At 39.2% G+C, this 24,341-nt stretch overlaps 2 protein-coding genes across 8 annotated transcripts; one reads left to right on the plus strand and one right to left on the minus strand.

Moving 5' to 3' along the window:
* Nucleotides 1–70: 70 nt before the first annotated feature.
* SKA3 (spindle and kinetochore associated complex subunit 3) lies at nucleotides 71–22,501 on the minus strand. 6 transcript variants are annotated; one of them, XM_019805984.2, is made up of 10 exons: nucleotides 22,366–22,501; nucleotides 19,374–19,435; nucleotides 19,097–19,262; nucleotides 15,769–16,180; nucleotides 12,484–12,563; nucleotides 10,033–10,134; nucleotides 7,845–7,930; nucleotides 6,262–6,465; nucleotides 4,806–4,936; nucleotides 71–2,034 (listed from the first exon to the last, which is right to left on the minus strand). In XM_019805984.2, exons 1-9 carry the CDS (start codon nucleotides 22,466–22,468, stop codon nucleotides 4,808–4,810), a joined length of 1,344 nt encoding a protein of 447 aa, XP_019661543.1. In that variant the 5' UTR covers nucleotides 22,469–22,501; the 3' UTR covers nucleotides 71–2,034; nucleotides 4,806–4,807. The 6 variants fall into 6 exon arrangements, with proteins under 6 accessions (XP_019661543.1, XP_019661544.1, XP_034520857.1 ...); XM_019805985.2 differs by lacking the exon at nucleotides 71–2,034 and adding an exon at nucleotides 2,944–4,245; XM_034664965.1 differs by lacking the exon at nucleotides 71–2,034 and adding an exon at nucleotides 4,450–4,492.
* Nucleotides 22,502–22,572: 71 nt separating this feature from the next.
* On the plus strand, nucleotides 22,573–23,729 carry MRPL57 (mitochondrial ribosomal protein L57). Of its 2 annotated transcripts, none has more exons than XM_002925265.4 (2): nucleotides 22,573–22,712; nucleotides 22,922–23,729. In XM_002925265.4, the coding sequence occupies exon 2, from the start codon at nucleotides 22,930–22,932 to the stop codon at nucleotides 23,236–23,238; it is 309 nt and encodes a 102-aa protein (XP_002925311.1). In that variant the 5' UTR covers nucleotides 22,573–22,712; nucleotides 22,922–22,929; the 3' UTR covers nucleotides 23,239–23,729. The 2 variants fall into 2 exon arrangements, with proteins under 2 accessions (XP_002925311.1, XP_019661547.1); XM_019805988.2 differs by having other exon boundaries at nucleotides 22,618–22,712; nucleotides 22,925–23,729.
* Nucleotides 23,730–24,341: the final 612 nt, after the last annotated feature.

A 24,341-nucleotide genomic window follows, 5' to 3' on the forward strand; every position in this document is an offset into this window, starting at 1 on the left:
ACAAGCAGGGGGAGGGGGAGAAGCAGGCTCCTGGCTGAGCAGGGAGCCCAGTGTGGGGCTCCATCCCAGGACCCTGGGATCATGACCTGAGCTGAAGGAAGACGCTTAACTGACTGAGCCACCCAGGTGCCCCCCCCCCCGGTTTCAGTTTTATACAAACCAGAAAGCCTATCTTAAATGGTACAGTCCCAGCTTCCATTTAGGGGGTCTGAGCAGCCGGACAAGGACTTGTGTTCTATTGCTTGGATACAGGTGGTTTTGTCGACAACTGTAATTTCGTGGGAGTCTACAGTGGAACAAGCCTTAAGGAAGTATGTTTATTCATGGGTTTTCTTACCCCTATAGGAAGAGAATAAGCTAAAGTCTAAAGAGCAATTTTAACATTAAATACTAAAAGATAATTTCGCTAAGCAAAAATCATAACTGTAGAAAGGTGTTCTCACTACCACCAGCCTGGAAAGCTTGTTGGGAGGAGCCGATGAAATGGTGCTGAGTGTGCCTGATGGTGAATATTCAGCGAAGTGCCATTCGCCATTTTCGAAGAAGAAAAGGGGTTTGTTGTCCCCTTGCTTTGTGCCTTCGGCTGTCAGAACTTCCTGTCCAGGCTAGCAGTTCCTAAGAAAATTTCAGAGAGGAGTTGATGAGATTAAAGCAATTTCCATTGTGAATGAGGTGAGCCTCCTGAGGCATTTCCAGAATCTGCAGAGTGACTACTGGGAGCTGTCAGAATTGGTAGTATCCCGGATTACTTTAACTCCTCTCACTTTCCAGTACTGTGCCAGGAGATGATACATTTTGAAAGTGCCTACCTGATAGTAGCTGCTGTGAGCCTGGTGGTACACAGATAAATCTGACCCAGATACGATCCTTCTCGGAAGGTCTTACAGTCTAGTTACGGAAGTGTAAATACGATGAAAGGTGGAGGGAAAAGTGTCCTGACAAAGACAGTCGCTACTGAAGATGGCATTTAAGGTTGTCCAACACCTCAGGTTGGGTTGGAGTTCTCCAGATAACTGGATCTAGCATGAACAAAGGCACGAACATGATAAAGGAAGAACAGTCAATAGAGCACTGAAGTACTGTTGACTGGAGTTCAGGTTAAAAAGGAGTGTCCGATGCTGCTGCACTAATCTAGGTGAGAACTGCAGTAAGTGGCAGAGGGGACGGGGGAGGGGACAAGTCCCAGAGATCTTAGGCCATTAAGATCTGGGGTGGGAAATGGGGCAGGGAGAAGGAAAGTCATCAAAGCCACAGTGTACTCATGTGAAAAGTCAGGATCATAGTACCTACTTCATAAGAGTTGATCTAAGAATTGGTTCACAAATGTATTTAGAACTGTGCCGAGCAGAGTGAGATCTCAGTGTTTGTTATCACAAATTCATTCAGGAACTTAAGTTGCTAAGTATCTGCGTAACGAACAAAAGCAAACCAGATCCTTGCCTTTCAGTTTATGGTCCAATAGTAGATATAAAAATTAAATCTACACTCAAATATTTTCTTACAAATTACCAAGTACTGTGAAGGATGACAATAGGGTGCTCAGAACTACAGGAGGACCTTTGGGACTGGGAAGGTAAAGTGACATTTAACCTGAGACCTGAAACAGATCAACCGAAACTCAAATAACAAGGAAACTCCAGCCAGCATAGCACAGGAGTTTATGAAGCATTTAACAGAAAAGTCCCAGGCTAGAGCGAGCTGGCTGCGGGCCCAGCTAGATGGTGAGGTTCCAAGTTGTCACACCTCCGCTCTCTTGCTCGGGCTCCCTTCCTGTCACGGTGAGAAGATGGTGGCCAGGAGCTCCAGGTGTGCGTCTCTGCACATCCAGAAAAGAAGTGGTGTTTCCCAGCGGTTCCCCAAGTCCTAGAATTGGCTCTCTCTGACTTCACAGGTTGTATGCCTATCACTGACCACGCCGGTCAGGGATTGTGATATTGCTTGGTTGAAGCTGGAGCTGGACTGTGAGTTCTTCCAGGAAAATCAGAATATTGCTCTCCTTTAAAGGGCCAGTGGTGGTGCGCAAACATCAGGCATCTAGGGCAGATGGATGAGAGGGTGTTAGCTAAGCAGAGCGGGTAGGGGAAAGAGTGTGAGGCCCTGCGGCAGGAAAGAAGAAAAGGAAAGTTGGCCTGTGTGGCTGAACACGAGCTGCAAGAGAACAGGGAGAGTAACCTAAATGTCAGACTACATAGGGTCTTGTAGGTCATATTAAGGATCTCGGATTTCATTTTGAGAGCAATGTGGAGACACTAAGAGAGTTTTAAGCAAGGAACAGGCTTGCAAGATGCTAACACTTGAAGCTTGATAAGCTGGAAGCATATAGTTCTAAGTCACAAAAACTAGGATCATAGTAGAAAAGCGGGAAGGGTCAGGGAAAGAAAGTTTTGGGGGGCCATCACAAAACAAGTTGGGGATACAAGCAGACAACCAGAAATGTTTACTACAACAGTCTTTATTTCCCATCTTACAACACCCTTTGCTCCTCACGCCACCTCTCTTCTCTTCAGTCCACTGCAGAGCTCTGTTCCTAGGCCCCCTTCAAAATTAATCAGTGCTGTCAATACCATCAATTTCACCAAGTCCAGTGGTCTGTTCTCTTTCCACTTAGATTCTCAGCAATACTGACAGAATCAATCACTCTCTGTGACATACTTTCTTCCTGCTTCACTGGCCTCTTCTCAACCTCCTTTGCTACACTGCTCTGCCTCTTTCCGTCTTCCAAAGTTAGGAGAACTCTAGGGTTCAGTCCCAAATTCGCTTTGAATCTACCCCTCCCTCCTCACGCCGTCTCATCCACTCTGTGGATCTCTGTGTGTGTAGCTGTGGAAAACAGCCAACAAGAGTTTGACAGCAATTTGGGAGTCGCTGTATATAAAGTTGACCAGAGCTTTACCTTGAAAATAATTTTATACCATACTTAACAAATATTTTACCACACAGTAATTCGTAGAAGAAGAGTTTTGTTTTAGTGATGATTTTCTGACAAGATGAAAAGAGCACAACGTGACAGGTCTTCACACTGGACTTATAAGGCGCTAGCATAAAAGAGGGGAGTCTTTACTGCATCAGATTTCCCAAACCTAAGCCTTGGAAGCACCTTGTCATGATACTTGCAAACGGTTTCTTTTCAAATTTGTAACCGGTCTCTCTGCAATAGGCTGGGTCCTTATTTTCCCTTTGGCTGTAACCTGGAGTTCCCCAACAATACTCGCATGAATGTAGAACTACTTCGCACTTATACTTAAATGGGAAGGATCCTGGGCTCGATGGACAGAGCAGCCTGAAGCTATCAGAGGGCTCAAGAGGCAAGGGTCTCCTGCCTCCTGGGCTCTCAGGTGACAGCCCACAGAAGGGCACCGGACCCAGGAAGAGGCATCAGAACCTTCCAGATAGAGGCCCTGGGTCTGTTGGATGGCCATGCTGGAGAGGACACTTGGAGAGGTCAGCAGCCATGGGGTGGAAAGAGCTGATCTGAGAGGATAAAACTGACACGAAGTAAAAAGCTGGGAGTAAAAGCAAGAAAAACACACACCCTGACAGGTGAGTCCTGTTTCCAACTGTCTGAGACCTTCTGCTGTACAGCTACCCCGACCTGCAGATTCTTCCCTTTTCCTCAAGTTATTTAAGCTGTCGTTTGTAGACAACAAGAGTCTTAAAAGCACTGCTGACATAAACGGTGTGAAAGGCTCTGGGACAGTTGTGAGAGGAGACAGGACAAGGGCAGAGCCAGAATCAGGGGAGAAGCCCAGCTCCAGCCGACAGCAACGCCACCTTACCATAAGATCAGGGTGGCCTTAACTTGAGTAACAAACATTTAAACATTTTAAATTATTTACCCCCTTTCCTAAACTCAGCCATTCTGTTAGATTCCGCACGGTAAATTTGAAATTGGTGAAATAGTAATGGTCTTTAAAAACTAAATAACTGATTAAGACTGAGGTTAAATGAAATCAAATCTTAATAAAAAGCATATTATGACAGGGGCACCTGGCTGGCTCAGTCAGTAGAGCATGCCGCTCTTGTTCTCAGGGTCGTGAGCTCAAGCCCCACAATGGGCATGGAGCATACTTTAAAAAAAAAAACAAACAAAAAAAAACTATGTTGTGACTTGTGTCCGTGTTTATCTTTAATATGGGTTGGTTTTTAAAAAGGGGAAGATGCAGGGCAATGTGAATAACAAAGTAAGTTCAACTCTGCTTTCATCTTTCTGTTCAGTTTCTACAATGGATGGATCCACTAGAATTTCTGCAAAAAGATAAAAAATTTTTTTAAAAATAATGCATAATTAATAAACACCAACAAAACAAATGACAAAATATTGTGGCTATAGGGGTGCCTGGGTGGCGCAGTCGTTAAGCGTCTGCCTTCGGCTCAGGGCGTGATCCCGGTGTTCTGGGATCAAGCCCCACATAAGGCTCCTCCGCTGGGAGCCTGCTTCTTCCTCTCCCTCTCCCCCGGCTTGTGTTCCCTCTCTCGCTGGCTGTCTCTCTCTCTGTCAAATAAATAAATAAAATCTTAAAAAAATATATATACATTGTGGCTATATATTTTTACAATCATAAAATAATGGGGTATAGATTCCCAACGATGTCATTCAACTTGCTCGTGTGGGAGTCTGAATTCCAGGGATAACAAGCTCTATATCAAAAGAGAGAGAGGCTGTTAACCTAAGCTGGCAAATGTCAATTAATTTTTTACTACCTCCCCCCCAAAAAATTAAAAATTTTTTTTACTACCGTATGAATGTTAATTTTTAAATGTTCTCCTAAAATAACACAGGTAATTTCTTTAGAAATGTAACATACCTTCACCAGTTTTCTTTGTTGCCAACACCTCGGATGTTTAGTCCTTCGTATTTAGTGAGGAACCCTTTGCTGGGTGGCACGGCTTTCACTGCTACTGGAGTTGCTAGGTTTGAGTTGTATTTTGATAAAATCTGAAACAAAACATTCCTTTTTATCAAGTCATTGGAACAACACAACAAATTTGGAAGGTCTTACAAAACATTCAAGAAAAGCCAAGGAAAATTTAAAGATATGAATTATTTGAAACAGTAATAATTTTTCAGCAGCACAGACAAACATTCAACAGCAAAGAAAAGATGGAGTTACTAGAAATTGAATTTGGAGGCTTGATTTCTAAAGCCTTCTAAAATGTACTCTAAGATGAATGGGAGTAAGCAGCAACACATCCCTGAGAGCAAATGAAGCCTTTACAAAATTGTTAGGGAAAATGTATATAGGAAAGAGGCAAGACACATGCTCAAAAGGGATCATCACCTATTAAAGATTATAAAAAGAAGAGTCTGAAATATCAGTTATGATTTTTTTCATATATAGGGGATACATTAAATACAAGGTTTCCCCTCTTTCATGTAGAAACGAAAAGAGAAGGATCAACCACAGCAAAGTAGAAACTCTAGATAACCCCTACAAAAGACAGAAGATGCTCACTCCACTTCTTATAATGCCCAGGAAAACAAGACAAAAAAGGGTAACAAATACTTTCTTGATTATCACAGGATGAGTCTGCTCTAATGGCATTTAGGTATTCTTCCAAGTAGTTTCATCCTTCGCACAGCTCTCCACAAGCTAGGTCAGTTGCTAGAACGGTTCTTAATTCCAGTTGCCTAAGCCATTCCACCGAGCACTCTTCCATTGCGGGGGGGTGGGGGAGGGTGACTGGTGGTTATTTAGTAGAGCTGGCAGTCGGTATGTAGATCAGGAGTAGACCAGGGGTAAATGATGAGGTACTAAAAAATCAGGGTGGCCTTGCTTGAGTATTCTAACATTTAAATCAATGTTTCTCCGACCAAGGTCCAAGATGTCTCAGGTTCAAGAAACACTGATCTAAGCTTATTTATGCTGCCCTGCCCTGGAGAACTGTAGGGTAAATGACATTTCTGATTTTGCCAGCCATACCTCCAATGGAAACAATGGTCAACATGGCAACTGCAGTTGAACAATTATTACAAAATATTCTAAGAATACATTTCAGAACATGAAGTTAAAGGTAAAGAGAAAATGCAGCACGAGGGCATAAAAGTATGATGAAGTCATGAGTTTGTACTCAGCTCAGAAGACCTTGGCCAGGTGCTCTCAGAAGGGCCCATGAGCACAGAATTTAGATTTTCTCGGTACACGAACCAGCACATTAGCGTGGTGAGAAACAGGACAGTTTATTTACAGTTTCAGGTCTTTAATATAAATATCTAATTTTGAAAAGAATGTATCAGAGAAAGAAATAGCCTGGAAAAACAACCTGGAGAATGTCTTCTGGAATGGTAGTTACTTCTGGAGGTGTGGGTGTTCTCAGCAGATTCTCATAAGAAGAAATTACAGGAGAAGAGGGATCCGCAAAACTCTCAAAACACTTGTCTGAATTTAAAACTAACGATGTACAGTCTTTCATTTCCAAATCTTTTGATGAACTATTTGTTTTTGATAATGGATAATTTGTGGATCCCTATTGAACAAAAATAAATAATTAAATTATGATGGTATAAAATACAGTGAACAAAAATTATTAGTCAATTTTAGTTCTGTTGCACATAACCAACCGAGAAGTAGCACAAAAATGACCTGTTCTTCCTTGACCGATCACTAAAGAAAATTAAGAAAACAAAGAAATGGCATAGGGAGGACAAAATACCATCCTTCATTACTAATGATGGCTGAGCTACAGCTTAATATGAAAACTAAACGGACTTGACTGAACCAGATTTAGATGGATTCACCCATCCAGTTTCAGGCACCACTGAGCTGAGCCTCGTGAGAGTAACAGCACGGACAAGCACAAGTGTTACCGCACGCCCGCACTCTCAAGACCAGGAAAGCCCGTCTGACGTAAGCTCAGCATGCAATTCGTGCTAAACTCACCAATCCAGCAAATGCCCTCATCTCCCTAGGGTCAGAGTTAATAGAGAGGGAGAGTCACATCAGTACAGTGCCTTCCACACTGGCGCACAAGGAGTGGATTAATTTTAAGAGGCAAGTCCTAGCAGCCAATAACCTGAGAGATTCTCCAACTGACACCAATCGCACTTTGTTGGTCTACAGCTACGCTGTCCAATACAGTAGCAACAAGCCACATGGGGCTACTGAATTTTAAATTCATATTTTTAAAAATAAAATGTTAGCTCCTTAGATGTACTAATCACATTTTATGGACAGCCCAGTTTCTGCATTGGTTGTCTTAAGTGTTCATAGCAACTTTAAAGAAGGGATGATGTATGCTTATAGTAAATTTGTTCATTGAGAAATATTTGGAAAAAGACTAAAAAATCACCCTTAAATCTATCACCTGGAGATAATCACATTTTGGTGTGTTCCTATCCATTCTTTTACTCTTTTTCCTTGAAAAAAGTATATTGTGTGTGTCTGTATATCCATACACGTGTGTCATTTTCCATCATTAAATATTTCTTGAAAACATTCTTTTTATGTTCTTATCTGTTCTTTAAAGCATATACTTCAGTGTATTTCACTTCTCTGCTACCACTTGACATTCAGATTTTTCCCATTCTTTCCTCTTATAAATGATGCTGTTTCTTCTTCTATAACTTCCTTGTTATAATTCTTTGTGCTAATGTGCCTTAGAATAAATCCTGAGATATGGTTAAAGGTATGAAAAAATTTTAAAGCTTTTGCTATATGCTGCTAAATTTCCCTCCAGAAATATGTAAAAATACTCTTAAAGGCTGCATTAATCTAAGTGGTTTTTTTAACTGAAGTATAGTTAACATACAATAGTATAAGTTTTTAAAACAGAATGTTTGAGTCTAGAAATAGTGTATATGAGTCATCAGGAAAAAGATTAGAGCTTTCGATGTTATGGAAACGTACCAAAGCTGTACTGTTCTTTGTAGAAGGAATTTTCAAACCAGGAGTGCAAAATGTAGGTGCCAAGGGAGAATCTGTACAGTTGGCATCTAAAAGACACAAACAATGACATGAAAATATACATTTGAAAATAAAGTTGAAATGTTTCAACTTTTAGGTTATAATCATAGTCAATATGATTTGTGCACTTTATCTTTAATAACTTAAGAAATAGCTATCGTGTGTGCTTGACCAGACAGGAAGAAACAAAACTTCACATTTGCTTATCTAGTCTCATTGGCACTAATAAAAGCTCACCAAGGCTGCAAGGTGTAAGAGCAATATATAAAAATGAATAGTTCTGGCAGAAGGGCACAAACAATTAAAAGTATAATTTGAGAAAAGATATTTTTGGGGGCAACTGGGTGGCTCAGTCAGTTAAGCATCTGCCTTCAGCTCAGGTCATGATCCCAGGATTCCTGGGTCCTGGGATCAAGCCCCATATCGGGCTCCCTGCTCAGTGGAGAGCTTGCTTCTCTGTCTCCCTCTGCCCCTCCCCCTGCTTGTGTGCTCACTCTCACTCTCTAATAAATAAATGAAATCTTAAAAAAAAAAAAAAGATATATGTTTTTACAACAGCAACAAAGAAGACACGACACCAACATGTCAATCTATTAAAATCTGTACGATCTTTATGGAGAAAATAAAATTTCTGAAGAAGGAGGAGGAGGAGGAAGAAGGCAAGGAGGTCACCTGCCTTCTAAGACATTAGGATTTATTCTAAAGCCATAATTGACTATCAGAACTTTTAGAAAGAGATCCCAGAAACAGAATCACTGGTATACAGTCATTTAATACCTCTAACACATAGTATCATGAAAGCAATCTTAAAAAAAAAAAATCAGGGGCGCCTGGGTGGCACAGCGGTTAAGCGTCTGCCTTCGGCTCAGGGCGTGATCCTGGCGTTGTGGGATCCGAGCCCCACATCAGGCTCTTCTGCTATGAGCCTGNGCTTCTTCCTCTCCCACTCCCCCTGCTTGTGTTCCCTCTCTCGCTGGCTGTCTCTATCTCTGTCAAATAAATAAATAAAATCTTTAAAAAAAAAAAAAAAATCAAAGAGGGGCAGCTGGGTGGCTCAGTCGGTTAAGCAGCTGACCCTTGGTTTTGGCTCAGGTCATGATCTCATGGTCTTGAGATCAAGCCCCATATCGGACTCTGAACTCAGTGTGGGTAGTCTGCTTGAGATTCTCTCCCTCTGCCCCTCCCCCTACTCACACTCTCTTTAAAATAAATGAATAAACCTTTAAAAAAATGAAGGAGAAAAAACAAACGTTAGAAAAATGATCAGACTGGCAAAATTTTATGAAGTCAAAAATCATCAAGTGCTGGGAAAGATGGAGAAACAGGAATGTAAACACTGCTGGAGAGAATCAGGACAGCCACTCTTGGGTGGCAAGTTAGCATTTTCTAGAATACTGGAAGATGTGCATCCCCGCTGATCTAGAAACTCCACTCCTAGATGTGAGTAACATGTGTACAAGGGACAATTTCATCAGAGCACTGCCTGTAATAGTAAAAAACAGCTACTCCTTAATAAGCAAGTGAGTAAATAAAATATGGCTTATTCATACAATGCTTAACAATTAAAATGGATGAACTGGATTTACATGGATTGAGTGAAAAAAGCAAGTGGCAGAAGAATACAAATTGTACGTTGCAACTTAAATGAAATTTTCAAACAACACAACTCTAGAATAATCATCACTTTAGGGGAGGAAGGGAAAAAGAGTTAACAGTGGGGATTTAGATTTATGTATAACATGAAGAGAAAGATCTGGAGCACATTCAGTAAGATGCTAACATGTACTTAATATGAAATTTCCATGTATACACCCAAACACCTGGGATTCTAGGACAAGCACAGACAGAAGTTAAGGGCACAGGCTCCAACCTAGGAGGCACTGAAACAGAGCGCAGTGCATCAAGCCGAGAGCCTGCAAGAGCAGTGAGGCGTGTGAAGCAGAAACTGGAAAACACCTGCCCACTGGCGCCGGCTCCAGGGGAACGGCTCCTAGTCAGCTAGGCTAAAGGTTAGGTCTTCGGAAAAAACTGAAAATCAGAGTATCAACTCCACACGGTGCAGCGCTGGGGGTTCTGAGTTCACCCTATGAGCCCAGTGTAGGCATCCTGAGTCAAGCAGTTCACTAAATACCTGTGTGTACTGGTAAACCATGGGGCCTTGGCTGGGGTGAGCATGAAACAGCTCTACGGGACAACCCGTGGTTTCCAGAACTTCCACTGAAAACAGCGTCATCTGAAGAAGAGTTCACAGTTAAAAATTAAAAGCCTGTGAGGAGACATAACTCCAAGAAAGAGAATCAGAGCAATAAACAAAAGTATCAACACCTTAACCAGTCTTCCAGACACATATGTTTAAAACGTTCAAAGAGATAAAGGCAGGCACAGAAATCATGAGGCAAGAGAACAGTATTATGGAAGGGAAAAAAGGAACAGTCACATTTGAAAGAAAAATGCATAAAACAGAAAATGTAGTCACTGGAGTAAAAATTTAATAGATTAAAATAATAATTTAGACTCAACGTAAGAGAATAATAGCAAAGTGGAAGAAAGTTCTAACTAAAGCATGAGGTAGCATAGAGAAAAGGAAGGAAAATATCAAAGGGAAGTTAACCAAGGAGACTGAAGGATAACATCCCAAAATATAGCTTACAGGAATTCCAGGAGACAAAACTTGAGGAATTAGGGAAGGTAATTTTATTAAAGAGATAATCTCAGAGTATTTTCCAAAATTGATGACATGGGTCCTTAGTTTGAAAATCATACCAAATTCTAAACATAATAAATAAAAACAAACATATTTTAAAATTACAGAGAAATGTAGAATATTAAAGATAATAACAAAAATCTTAAAGACCAAAAATCTACAAAGGAAAGCAAATCAGACCCATAGCATTCTGCTCATCAGCAATGGACACCAGAAGACAATGAAATAATTTCTTTATAAAATATTGAAGAAAGTCATTTATCAACCTATTGTCTATATCCAGTTGAATTATTGTTCAAAAATGAATAAATGAGAAAGAAAAAAAGACGTCTTCAGACACAAAACCAGAGAGCACTTCTCGCAGACTAGAAATAACATCTCTGAAAGAACTGCTAAAGAATGTGCTTTAACAAGAAGAAAACTAAACCCAGAAAGAATGAGTAGGATAGAAGAAGCAACAGTAAATAAAGAAAATGGTAAACAAGTTACTAAATTTTCCTAAGTATGGACTATAATGATGGTAGTTCGGTGGCATAAGAATAGGGTCAAGCTAAAATACAATAGGAACTCTCTTAACAAGCCCCCACTTGACAAAAGTACTAGTGGATAAACCTGAGCATGCCATTCCTTTCATAAAATACACGGCCTGTGATGTCTACTGAAGGCTTTAAGTCAGAAAGCTCTTCTTTAAAAAATTCATCCCAGTTCAGAAGTTATATATATAGATATTCTCCACCTTCATCGTTTTCTAAAAAGTTTATGCTCCCCTGGGAATTAACTCTGGGTATGTAAGATGTGGTGGTCCACTCTCTCCCACTCTTTGGCACAGACAGGCTCTTTCCTACAAGCTGAGCTCTAAGTTTACCAGAAGTCATCTTTATTTTTTCACTTCTATTTATGCCAGAAGCAGCTTGATAATCTAATGACATAATTTAATAATACATGTCAGTGAAATTAGTACAAAAGAATTTTTCTGAAAATATGTTCATAAATTTGGAAACACCTGATAGACAAGTTACTTTAAAAAAATATGCCAATAGATTTGATATAGATTAGACAATTATAAATAATCAAAAAAAAATCACAAACTCTAGAATTGTTTATATTTTTGTGAAAACTAATGTTTTCATGTTTGGTGGGAGAAACATGAAAACACTACATGAAAATTTTCTTTAAGTTCTTGCAGTATTCTAAAAAAACAGAATTTGAAATGGTAGCTAATGTACTCTGAGTGTGGTTTATGTAAGAAAAATAATGTAGAATTCTAATCAATAGGCTAAAGCTAAATTTTAAAAAGGTACTATTGGGGGCGCCTGGGTGGCGCAGTCAGTTAAGCATCAGACTCTTGGTTTTGGCTTAGGTCGTAATCTCGGGGTCATGATCTCAGGGCTGTGAGATCAGGCCCTGAATCTGGCTCTGAACTCTGCGCGGAGTCTGCTTAAGTTTCTCTCTCCCTCTCTAGTTGCTCCTCACCCTCTAAAATAAATAAATAAATAAATCTTGGGGAAAAAAAAAAGGTACTATTGGCTCTGTATCAAAATTTGGTGACTGAATATATATATATAATTTTGTGTGTGTATATATATATATATATATATATATATATATATATATATATATATGTTAAAATATTAAAAAAAACAAGCTGACAGATAAGGACTATAATCATGAAAAGTAGGAAAACATACCAGAGAATTATGTCCTTCTCTAGTATGAAATCATGCTGCACCTGAATGGGATGGTACTTTATATAATTCAGTGTTATGAACTGAAAAGATGCAGAGGGGCTGTGAGAATGTCTAAGATGACAGAACCATTTTTGTACAAAAATAATCTAGAAAGAGGATAGCCGAGAAGTAATGTGATTATTACACTTACCATTTTTTTTCAACTGCTGGAGGCCAGGAGCGGCAAAGAAATTATCACTGGTCACTGGTTCTGGTTCTATGGCCTCTTCACTGGTGTGATTCATAAGGAAATTATAAGATTTTAAGAAGTTAATATTGAACCTCTGGGAAAAAATTCAATCTTACTATATATCATGAAGTCTAGACAAACATTCAGTTCTGTTTTATAGAACAGAAGTCTCATGGAACTAATCTTTTTTTTTTTTTTTAATGTATACCCATGGCTCAAAAAAGGCTATACACCATTTTGTATTGACAGATGTGACTTAGACGCAAGTTAAGAAGCTCTGACTTAAGGGTAAGCCATAAGTTTAACTCGTTAGTTCAAATATAGAAATTATATATCTCATGGTTTCAAAACCATCAAGTGGAATTTGCAACCAGTTTACAGATAGAGATTGAGAACTTGTCATTTTTTTGGACTAAAAAGACTGATCCTATTATCTAGTTACTGAGGGTATTCTAGCCAATTACCCAGATGTCTGAAATATAGTTATAAAGAGGAGTGTCATCAAATAACTACAAGCTGGCTCAATTAACCAATTGTCCTAGCATAATTTTTTTTAAAGGTTTTATTTATTTGTCAGAGAGAGACAGAATAAGCAGGGGGAGTAGCAGGCAGAGGCAGAAGCAGGCTCCCCGCGGAGTAAGGAGCCCGACACGGGGCTCAATCCCAGGACCCAGGGCCTGAGCTGAAGGCAGACACTTAACTGAGCCACCCAGGCGTTCCTGTCCTAGCATAATTTACTGAACATTCTTACTTCAAAAACACCTTCTTATATAAATTATATAAATAAGAGTTGGTTTCTGGGCTATTCTGTTTCAGTTATAAATCTATTCTGGGACAGTTTTATACTGTTTTACTTATTGTAGCTTTATATATTTTAATATTAGTAGGTCAAATTCCCTCATTACTGTTATTTTTCATTTTTTTTAGCCACTCCTGCTTTCTATTTCTATTCCAAATAAATTTTAGGATCATTTTACAAATATCCCTTTCTCCACCATGGAAAAAATTCTATTGAGACTTTGTTGTAAATGCATGACATCTGTAAATTAATTTGTTGTGATTAAACATCTTAGCAATATTCAGTCTATCTATCTGGATAAAGAAAAACATTACATTCTCTAATTTCCCCTTTATGTAATTCAGAAATGTTTTATGGTGTTTATCACATAGACCTTTTACCTACGACTGATGTTGGCATTTTACTTTTTCGTTGCAAATATGAATGCTTTTTTCCACTTTTAGAAATCATTTCATTCATTTATTTTTTAAAGATTTTATTTATTTGAGAGAGAGCACAAGTAGGGGGAGCAGCAGGCAGAAGGAGAGAGGGAGAAGCAGGCTCCCTACCAAGCAGGGAGCCCAATGCAGGGCTCAATCCCAGGACCCCGGGATCATGACCTGAGCCGAAGGCAGTTTAACCGACTGAGCCACCCAGGCACCTCTCAGTTTGTGAGTTTTTTAACTGGGATTTTACATCCATGTTCATAAATTAGATCGGCTATAGTTTCCTTTTGCATGCTTTGTCAGTACTTGTATCAAGGGTATGTCAATCTCATAAACTCAACTGCAGTGTTTCTCTGTCTTATTTTGCTTTTAGAAAAAGAACTTTTTTTTCGTCCGTGCTCCAATAAACCTTTACCAAAAATAGGCAGCAGGCTGGATTTGGCCTGTGGCAGTAGTTTGTAGACCTCTGATAATGACAGTTCTTTTTAAAGATCATTATTTTCATAGTATCTCATTCTTAAGGCAATTTATAACTTTGTTATCCATTACACTCCAGTGACTCTGTGTGGTAAGCAGGATGGATATGGTTATATACATTTTACTAGTGAGGAAATGGAAAGCAGACGTTTTATGAGTCTGAAGAGTCCAGGTGAGGTGCTGGGACCCACGATAGAATGTATTTCCCCTTCTCAGAAAAATAACTTTTTATAAAAGATGAAATATATATATTCTATGAAATTACGAAAGGATTCATCCAGAAAACCATCTGTGCTCAGAGCTTTTTGGAGTTAGTTCTCTGATAGCTTTTTCGGTTTTCTTCTCTGACTTCTGGCCTATACAGGTTTTCTACTTCGAGCTGATTTTGATAATTGTGTACTATTTTCAAAAACTTTTCATTTATCTGAACTTTCCAAATTTCCCAATACTATGCCCTATAGTATTTCTCATAGCTTAATAATTATAGCCCTTCGTTCCTAATTTTGTCATCTGCATTTACGTTTATCTAAGAACCAGTTCTTAGATTTATCAACTCTACTCTTCTAAAGATCTTTTGTAATGACATTTTACTCTATCTTTGGTGTTTACTCTCTTCTCTTTGCCCCACAATTGTGGGGTTTTTACTTGACTCCTTAAGTTGAATGTTTATTCTCCTTATTTAATAATTACAGTTCTTAAAGATATGGATTTACCTTTAGCTCTTGCTTAGCTGCTTTAATACAGGGTATTTTCATTTTCATTGTAACTCCTTAAGTACCACTTCCACACTATTCACTCCCAATCTCTTTAGTCCAGGACAAAAACTGGTCACTGAGCTTCCAATTCATATTAAAATACCTACACGTGGGGCACCTGAGTGGCTCAGTCATTAAGCGTCAGCCTTCGGCTCAGGGCGTGATCCCAGGGTCCTGGGATCGAGCCCCACATCAGGCTCCTCCACTGGGAACCTGCTTCTTCCTCTCCCACTCTCCCTGCCTGTGTTCCCTCTCTCACTGGCTGTCTCTCTCTCTGTCAAATAAGTAAATATAAAATGTTTTAAAAAAAACCAAAAAACCTGAATGTTTTAAAATACCTACACGCAAGAGCACTTCTACTGGGACCTCTAAATCAACACGGAAATGCATCCACCTTTAGCCCAAGCTGTGGGTTTTCCTGTCTTGTTTTCCCAAGCATAACAGGTAACAAAACAGAAGTCTTTGATTTATCCTGGCTCCCCAAGTCTTCTCCTCCCACATCTCCGTGCAAAATCATTCACAGGTTCTTACTGATTCTACCCCTTCTCTATCCCGCCAAACACCAAACTCCATCAGGCCTATATTACTCCTACAGCATTTAACTGGAAATCCAAGAGCTCACACTTTACCCATGGAATTCGTGATTCAGGGAAGTTTGAAATGTGAAATATCTGAAATCCATTCGAAGGAAAGTTACTATCTGAAATATCATATCTCTTCTAGGAAAAATCAATAAATACAAAAGATTTAGAAAATTAGATAAAATGTGTCTTTTATGAACGTGGCTTACCTTTTATTCTCCTTTATATTTTTAAGTCCCATCGTGTAACCTTCATTTAAACATGCACTATAGTCAGAGATACCAAAGTGTTCTAATTTAGGAGTTACACATTCAAAATCATCCATCTTTAGAGCACATTTTGGAGTTTTTAGTACTTTAACTACTGACTGTTTAGAAGACGGAGTTAAATTTTTTGGCTCTTCCTCATGGTCATTTACTGCCTGTGGAGCCTTTGGTGGAACTTGGGATACCATGTACCGCTCAAGTCCAAAATCGGAAAGCTGTGGACTCCGTGGAGACTTCTCAGAACCAGAAGTGCTCGGAACAGCAGGATCAGACAGGTTGTCCTTCACATCAGGTATGTGAAAATCTTCATGCTTAGTGGACTCTGATTCAGAGTCAATGATTTCTTGTTCATCCACTGTGAGGAAGAACCAAGGAGGTCATATTTTGGTCAAACGTCAAACCACAAAATTCCATGTACTAAAACCATACAAAACAGCTCCATGTGAAATGTCCCAAATCGGCAAAAGTCCTGATTCCCTCCTTAGTATCTAAAGTTTTATTTCAATTGTCCCTTCAGGAAATTCCTGACATGTCTCTTGTGTAGCCATATCCCATTTTCGATGACACATTTAAGAACTAAAATGTTAAAAGATGAAAAATCAGTGCAAATGAAAGTCCAATATCCTTACTTCTTCAGTTACTTTGATTTACCCATCTCTCTTAATAGATTGTAGAACCATTTTACCATTTTATGACTTTAAGTACAGGGCAGAATTAACTATGATCTAGATTTAACACAAAGTATAATATTATTTTAGGTTTTTCATTTACAGATGTTTAAGTAAAAAGGAAAGACTGTTATACCAAGATAAATTTTTATCCTCAGTCTGGAACACCTGTATTAAAAGCCTGGTTGAGGAAAATAACAGGAGAGCATTAGAAAGACATATAGTTTCTCAACCCTAGTAGGTTATATCTGGCTCCAGACCCTGCATGCCTAACCACCACACTGAGGATCTCAGACTAAATAATTGAGTAACAACTATGCTCTTCCCCACATCCTTTGCCATTTCCTGCATACATTAATGGTTAATGAATTTGATGTGAGACCCAAGTTGCAGTTAAAAGGTCCGGGATAGTACTATGATGCCAAGAAAGAGTTTAAGAAGGAGAAATACTAGATTTTAGTGTAAGACAACAGAAAGTCAAAGAAGATAACCAGAAAGAAGATAAGTGGATTTGGCCAGGAACTAGGCAGAGATTAACTTAATAAGTCACAGGGCTTCAGTGAGATAACAAGGTATGGAGAATGGAATGGGTGTAAGAAAATGCAGGAGGACAGATGTAAAATGTGTAGCATGCTGTGGAGAAGAAAAATGAACCAGTAACTAGAAAGGGTCCCGGAAAGGAAGAGAAAATGGAGATGGTGAGATGAAGGAAGACAAATGAAAATGTGTTTAGAATTCCCCCTGGGACAAGCATTTGAATGTTTCACTCCATTTAATTTTCGTATTAACTGTTTCAAGCATGAAATATCTTAGGATATTTTGTCCTCATCTTTATAGATAAAGGTACCAAACAATATTTTGGAAAACACTCAGCTGATTAAAATTTAAAGAGGCAAGACTTGAACCCACATCCTTTGATTCCAAACACTACCATTTGTTTAAGAATAAGGAGGGAGGGAGTTAATGCAAAGATCTGTTTTAGATGACCTTGAATAGGTACCATTTGGTTGCCAAATCGGAAATATGAATTGTAAACAATTGCACATATTGAAAGAAATGGGAAAAAGTTTCTCCAAAATTTGTTTCTTGCATTCTTTTTAAGAAGAAAATATTTGTACTTTTCTTGTTATGAATTGGAATATATTTTTGTAAGTATGATAATGACCTTTTTTGTTCACTTCATCTTTTAAAGGAAGGTCTATAGTTAAAATGGGGTGAGACGCTGGTACAGATCCCTGCCAGAATCTTTTGGATCCAAAGGAAGAGGAAAGGGATAAATTTAAGCTGTACATTTCCCGGGCCAGCTAAGAGATCCAACAGATTGGAGGAAGTGAAGAGGAGCACATTGTTTTCTTTCAAGGCCGTATTTTCTTTGTTTTCACTGGGAACAGGAAATGAATTAGGATAGGGTACTATTTTTGCATGCATGATAAACCAGGATGTATTAAATATGGAGTATGTACCACATAAAAAAAAAAAAGTTACAGACTTTGGTTTCAAGGCTTTTGGCCCTTGGAAGAGCTGCTGATTCAGAGTTTTGTTTAGGCATTGTGCTTTCTGTTAATTTGGAGAAATGTTATAAAGGCTACCAAAAACCTATTCTTTTATTTATCACAAGGCTATCACTAAAGAGATTAATAAAATCATCACCATATCACTGCCTCATACAGCGGTATTATCATTCCTATTTTGCAAGTGAGGAAAAAAGCAATTCAGAGAAATTATCCAAGGTCACACACTTGAATCCAAAGCTTGTTCACACTAAAGTCAACTGAATGCTTTCCGTTGTACCATGCAGACTGTTTAATTTATCCTCCACACGTATCCTCAAGATACATTTGTTGAATTTAATTAATGGTTTACTTATGTACAAAGATCATTCTCTTCACAGAAACAAAGACAATGAAGCATACTGAAATTAGCCACTCACAGGTATGGGCCTAACAGTAGTTAACACTGGGTGATTAACATGCCAGGTGCTGTTCTAAACAAATTTTATCTCATTCAATCCTTCTACAACCTCAGAGGTAGACCGTTAAGTAACTGGTCAAAGATAATACAGCTAATAAATGGTGGAATTAGAGATTTGCATTCAGATAATTTGGCTCTAAATTCTAAACCGCCATGACATACTAACCTTCATTAAAACTGGAGAATTTAAAAAGGCTTTTATCAGTGTATAATGCCCCAGATTTCTCATTCTACAGAAGAGAAAATTGAGAACAAGAAAAAGGAAATAGCATGCATTAAGATTAGTCTCTCAGCTATTTATTGGCAGAGCTGACTAGAAACCAACTATCCCAAAAATAAAAATAAAAATTAAAAAAAAGAAACCAACTATCCTAAAATCTTGAAGATTTATATCTTGTACTCTTCTTTTACCTAGCATTTTGGAAAGGAGAGCAAGGACTGTCTTTGTTTTAGACCACCAATCAGCACTGCATCCAGCACAGTGTTTGATGAATAATGATCACACGTGACAGTCACGTAACGGCAGAGCCAAAACCAGAAACCATGGCCAAGCCCAGAGCAGTCATATTTAATCATGCTGCCTTCCTTCTTTAATACTAAAACAAATACTGTAAAATACAAGTTGTCCACACCTGAATCCTTCTTGGCACGTGGATTATATCCATACTTCTGGAAAAACTCTCTTATTTTCATGATATCCACTGAATTTTTTTTCATCAGTACTTTTGTTGCCTTTATGAAACCAATGCTTTCTTGACTTTCCAAACTTGCTTGATCAAGAAGAATACTGACATCATCCTTTTATAAGGAAAAAAAATACATTAAAATTTCTCTATCTTTTGACTAAGTCTACTTAGGTTTTAAAAATTATGACACAAAGATGGTACATTAATACTGTAGAAGTGATACCTTTAGAGTCTGGACTTCTGAATGAAGGTCATATAAAATTCTCATTGGGTAATCTTCACAGTCTTCAATATGAATAGAGAAAGGAAAAAGTGCAATAAGGAAAAGGAGGAAAAAGAATAGAAAATATAATTTAGTATTCTTTCTTAGAATTATGAAATCCTTGTCTATTTGTTCATAATTTATTTCTTGCCAATTACAAAAACAAAGTGTGAAGGACTTTCTTTTAAAATTTATGAAATTATACACACAGGAAAGTACAAAAGTCCTAAGTATATAGCTTCATGAACTTTGAAAGTAAACATACTGTACATAATCAGTACTCAGATCAAGAAGGGAAGAAGGGAGGGAGAGGAGAAAATGTAATCTGACTTAACAATTTTTTTTATGGTGAGCACCTTCTGGTTCCTAGTTTTAAAATCTTTGTCAATGACAACACTTACATTATCTTCTAAGTGCTTTATTGTTTGCCTTTTGCATTTAGAGCTACAATCTACCTGGAATTGATTTTTTTTTTTTTAATACAGTAAGAAGTAAGGGTCAAGATCCATTCTTATTTTCCATATGAGCGTCCAACTGACCTGGCACCATTTATTGAAAAGACATCCTTCACCCACTGTACTGTCAACTTTCTTATTAATCAGTTGCAATATGTCTAATATACATCGTGTAAAAGCACTTTTTTAAATAATTATATTTTTTCTTTCTGAAACATGCATCCTTTGAAGATGTCCTTTCACCTGTTAAAAGCTGACCATTTTCATTTAGGAAGTGCAAGTCATCACAACAGTGATACTTCATACCCACTAGAATGACTATATTCAAAAAGACAAATAATAAATGATGAGGATGTGGACCAACTGCAACCTTCATTCATTGCTGGTGGAAATGTACAATGGTACATCCACTTTAGAAAACAATTTGGCAGCTCTTCAAAAGTTAAACATGGAGTTATCATATCATATCATATCATTCTACTTGTAAGCGCAAGCTAAAGAGAACTGAAAACATTATGTTCACCCAAAACTCACCCACAGATGTTTACATACATTTATAATAGCTAAAAAGTGGAAACAACCCAAATGTTCACCAACTGATGAATAAACACAATGTGGTATATACGTACAATGGAATATCATTCAGCAATAAAATGGAATGAAGTACTGATACATGCTTATGACATGAATGAACCTTGCAACATTATGCTAAAATAAGTCAATCACAAAGGCCTACTAATTGTATGATTCCTTTTATCTGAAATACGCAGAATAGGCAAATTTATTCAGACAGAAAATAGATTAGTGGTTGCATAAGGCTAGTGTGGTAGATGGGAGTGGGATTATGGGGAATGGATACTAACAGTCACAAGGATTTCTTTTGAGGGTGATGAAAATCTAAATTTACGATAATGGTCGCACAACTCTGTGACTATATCAAAAACCATTGAATTGAATCCTTTATTTTTATAAAGATTTATTTATTTATGTGAGAGAAAGAGAGAGAGAAAGAGTGCATGCAGGGGGAAGGGGCAGAGGGAGAAAGAGAATCCCCAGCAAACTCCCTGCTGATGAGATTTTTTGGTGATCATTTTCTCTACCACAATTCCATATTTTCTGTAATACATATTGGCTGCAAATAGAAAAGTTATTTCAACTTTTACTTATAAAACCAGAAGAAAATGCAAAATTTGTGTACACAGTTAATATGCTGGTAAGAAGGCAAATTAGCACAAGCTTTGTCAATTCAGCTACATATCAAGTGTCCAAAGAGGCACCTAGCTGGCTCAGACCCTCTTGACCTCAGGGTCATGAATTCAAGCCCCACATTAGGTGTAGAGCTCACAAAAAACAAAAAACAAAAAAAAAAAAAAAAGAGAGAGAGAAAACAGAAAATAATAAAATACTAACAGTGGTGTCTTTGGTTGAGTTACAGGAAATATTTATTTTCCTCTTTTTACTTTTCCACATCTCAAATTTTTGCCAGTTACAACATGTACTGTTCTACAGTCAAAAGAATAAACATTTTTAAGTGGCTCGGACACAACTCATAATATAACTAAAGTAAAAGGAGTCTGTGTCTACAGGGCACAATATTTTAAGGCAAATTACAATTAAGACATTTATAAAATAATCTCAAAATCTGAACTACTCTTAATGTTTTAAAAATTTTCTAATCTAAAGATTAGTGGTGAAGAATTCTGCTATGTTTATTTTTTTAAAGAGCAGTATGCTGGGGTGCCTGGCTGGCTTAGTGGCAAGAGCATGCGACTCTCGATCTCTGGATCGTGAGTTTGAGCCCCACACTGGGTGTAGAGATTACTTTAGAAAGAAAAGAAAAAAGAAAAGAAGATGGGACGGGAGGGGAGAGAAAAAAAAGCAGCACTGAGTACTAATGTCTGTGCCGGCAACACATTTTGCTGGGAAAAACAAAGGCATTTCCTGCAACTGTGGACCAGTTGGGTGAGACAAAGTTACTACGCATGTAAAGAACCCTGCTAAATAACTGCACTTTGTTTAATTTTAATTATATTGTATTTTATTGATAAATACCCATGATGTGACTTGAAAGCATATTATGTATAAATTGTATGCATTATGAGCTCAATCTGTCAATTTACACTCTTATTCTACGCTGTTTCTCTCCTCAACACAGTAATAGCGCTATTTCATTATCTGAGGAGAGCAAACGTGGTCGTACAAAGAACTGAAAACAGCCACAACATACTTGAGGGGGCATAAGAATAAACGAAAAGGTGGCACTTATCACCTCGGGACTCTGCTAACGACAAACACCGAGCATTTTGATGGGTGTATCACCCCCATTCCGCATCTCTTTCGAAGTACTCTTCACCGCTGTAGATAAATAACCTTTCTGCAGGTGTGTGTGTTTTTACTTAAGGCCCTTCTGACATGCCGCACTCCTGGCTGGCCGCGGGCGGCAGTGCGGGTCGTAGTAGTAGCCACGATCCCCCCAAACGCCCGTCCGCTTCACTCACCACTCTCCTCTCCGTTCAGCGCTCGCTGCAGCCGAGCCGTCTCGCTGTCTAGGGTGATGGCCAGAGACCGTAGCTTCGCGTGGAAGCTTCGGATCAGATCCATGGGTAAGCACTCCTCGGCAGTACACTAGACGCAAGGAGAGTCCACCGCTCCGGTAACGCCCGCCAGTAGTTTGAATCTCTTTGAACCGGAAGCGTCCCTGGCTCCGCGGCGTCGTAAAAGTCCTCTCTCGCGAGAACTGAAGTCTCACGCGAAGGGGCAAGGAGGTTCCCGAGTGACGGGCGCACTTCCGGGGTTGTGTCCGCTGGCGGGCCGAGGGCCTGGGGTCTTCTCCGGGACGCGGTCGGTGAGTTGATTGGCTTATTTCGTTGTTTCACGAATCTCCTTCTTTTCCCTGTCGCGGCTAATTGGGCTCCCCGCTTCATTTGGGGTGCGGCGTGAGTTCTCGTGGGTGGCCGAGTGGCGAAAGAGGCGGTGTCGCGCGCGTAGGCGCGCGTCGCTGCTTCCCGCGCCCGAACGCGTTGCCAGTTCTTGCGGTCTTCTGCCCTGTCTCAGCAGGTACCATGTTCCTGACTGCCCTCCTCCGCCGCAATCGCCTTCCCGGCAGGCAGTGGATCGGGAAGCACCGGCGGCCGCGGACAGTTTCTTTCCACGCGAAGCAGAACATGATCCGCCGCCTGGAGACAGAGGCAGAGAACCATTACTGGCTGAGTATGCCTTACCTCACCGCGGAGCAAGAGTACGGCCACGCGGCGGAGCGCAGGGCGGCGGCCTTCGAGGCCATCAAGGCGGCCAGCATGTCCAAGTTCCCCCCCAACAGATTCGTGGTAGACCAGCTCGACCATCTCAATGTCACCAAGAAGTGGTCCTAACCCGGAGCCACCACCTTTCTGCTGGACGGATCACAGGGCTGCTACCTCTCGACCCGATTCTGGAACCGAAAACCTGTGACCTCTGGGAAAAAATGAGCCTTTGGATCAATCTTATTGAACAGCAAACATGAGTGTAGTGGCCTGCATATAGAATATTTGGGGCTCCAAACTCTTTAATACTTAATAGTCCAGTCTCTGCCATATTGTTTCCTGTTCTGTTACCCTGTTGGGAAGGTACAAGAGATTTCCTAGGTCACAGAGGATATAAAATGTATTTTGGATGAAAGCTTCAAAAAAAGCTACAAAGTATGGCTTGGAATCTGTCCTTAAGTATGAGATACGTGATGGGGGCTTACCTTTTGTCAAAAGAATAATTGCCTAAACATAAGTGAAAATTGAGTTTTTTCGGTTAAACATACGCCTAAAAATAGCGTTTTCTTCAGGGATTGCAACTAAAAGACATTTAAGTGAAGTAAAGGTATTCATCAGAACTGCTACATGAAGTTGTATTTTAAAAACGTCTTTTGAGGTACCTGGGTGGCACAGTCTGTTAACGCGTCTAACTCTTGGTTTCCCCTGAGGTGGTGATGTCAGGGTGGTGAGATCCAGCCCTGCACAGGGCTCCATGCTGGGGGCGAGGTGGGGGAGGTGGGACTCTGCTTAAGATTCTCTGTCCCTCTGCCCCTCCCCCCACCTCAAATAAATAAATCTTTAAAAACAAAAAAAACTTCAAAAAATAAAAACCTTTCTGGGATGTAATTAATGAACCTTACAGTCCACCAGTTGATGTTTGTTTTTTCAAATTACCTTTTTCAGAATATAATAGTCAAGTGCTTTACAGATGTTACCAAATAGTAATCCTATCACCTGGGGCTTTTTACACGTGAGGAAATATTTAAGAAACTTTTCCAAAATCATACCTAATAATGAATGATTTGGATTTCAGTTTCTGTATAATCTAGAAATTGTAACTGCTATGTATATATTTAATAGAATATTTTCAAATCACATAGAAGAAAAATAATTCAATCACATTACCCAGAGATGAAACATGTATTGAGTCTATATGGATAAACAGAATTTAGAGCTAAAAACTCGTAACG

This window comes from Ailuropoda melanoleuca, chromosome 7 (assembly GCF_002007445.2).
Source record: "Ailuropoda melanoleuca isolate Jingjing chromosome 7, ASM200744v2, whole genome shotgun sequence".
Taxonomy (NCBI): Eukaryota; Metazoa; Chordata; class Mammalia; order Carnivora; family Ursidae; genus Ailuropoda; species Ailuropoda melanoleuca.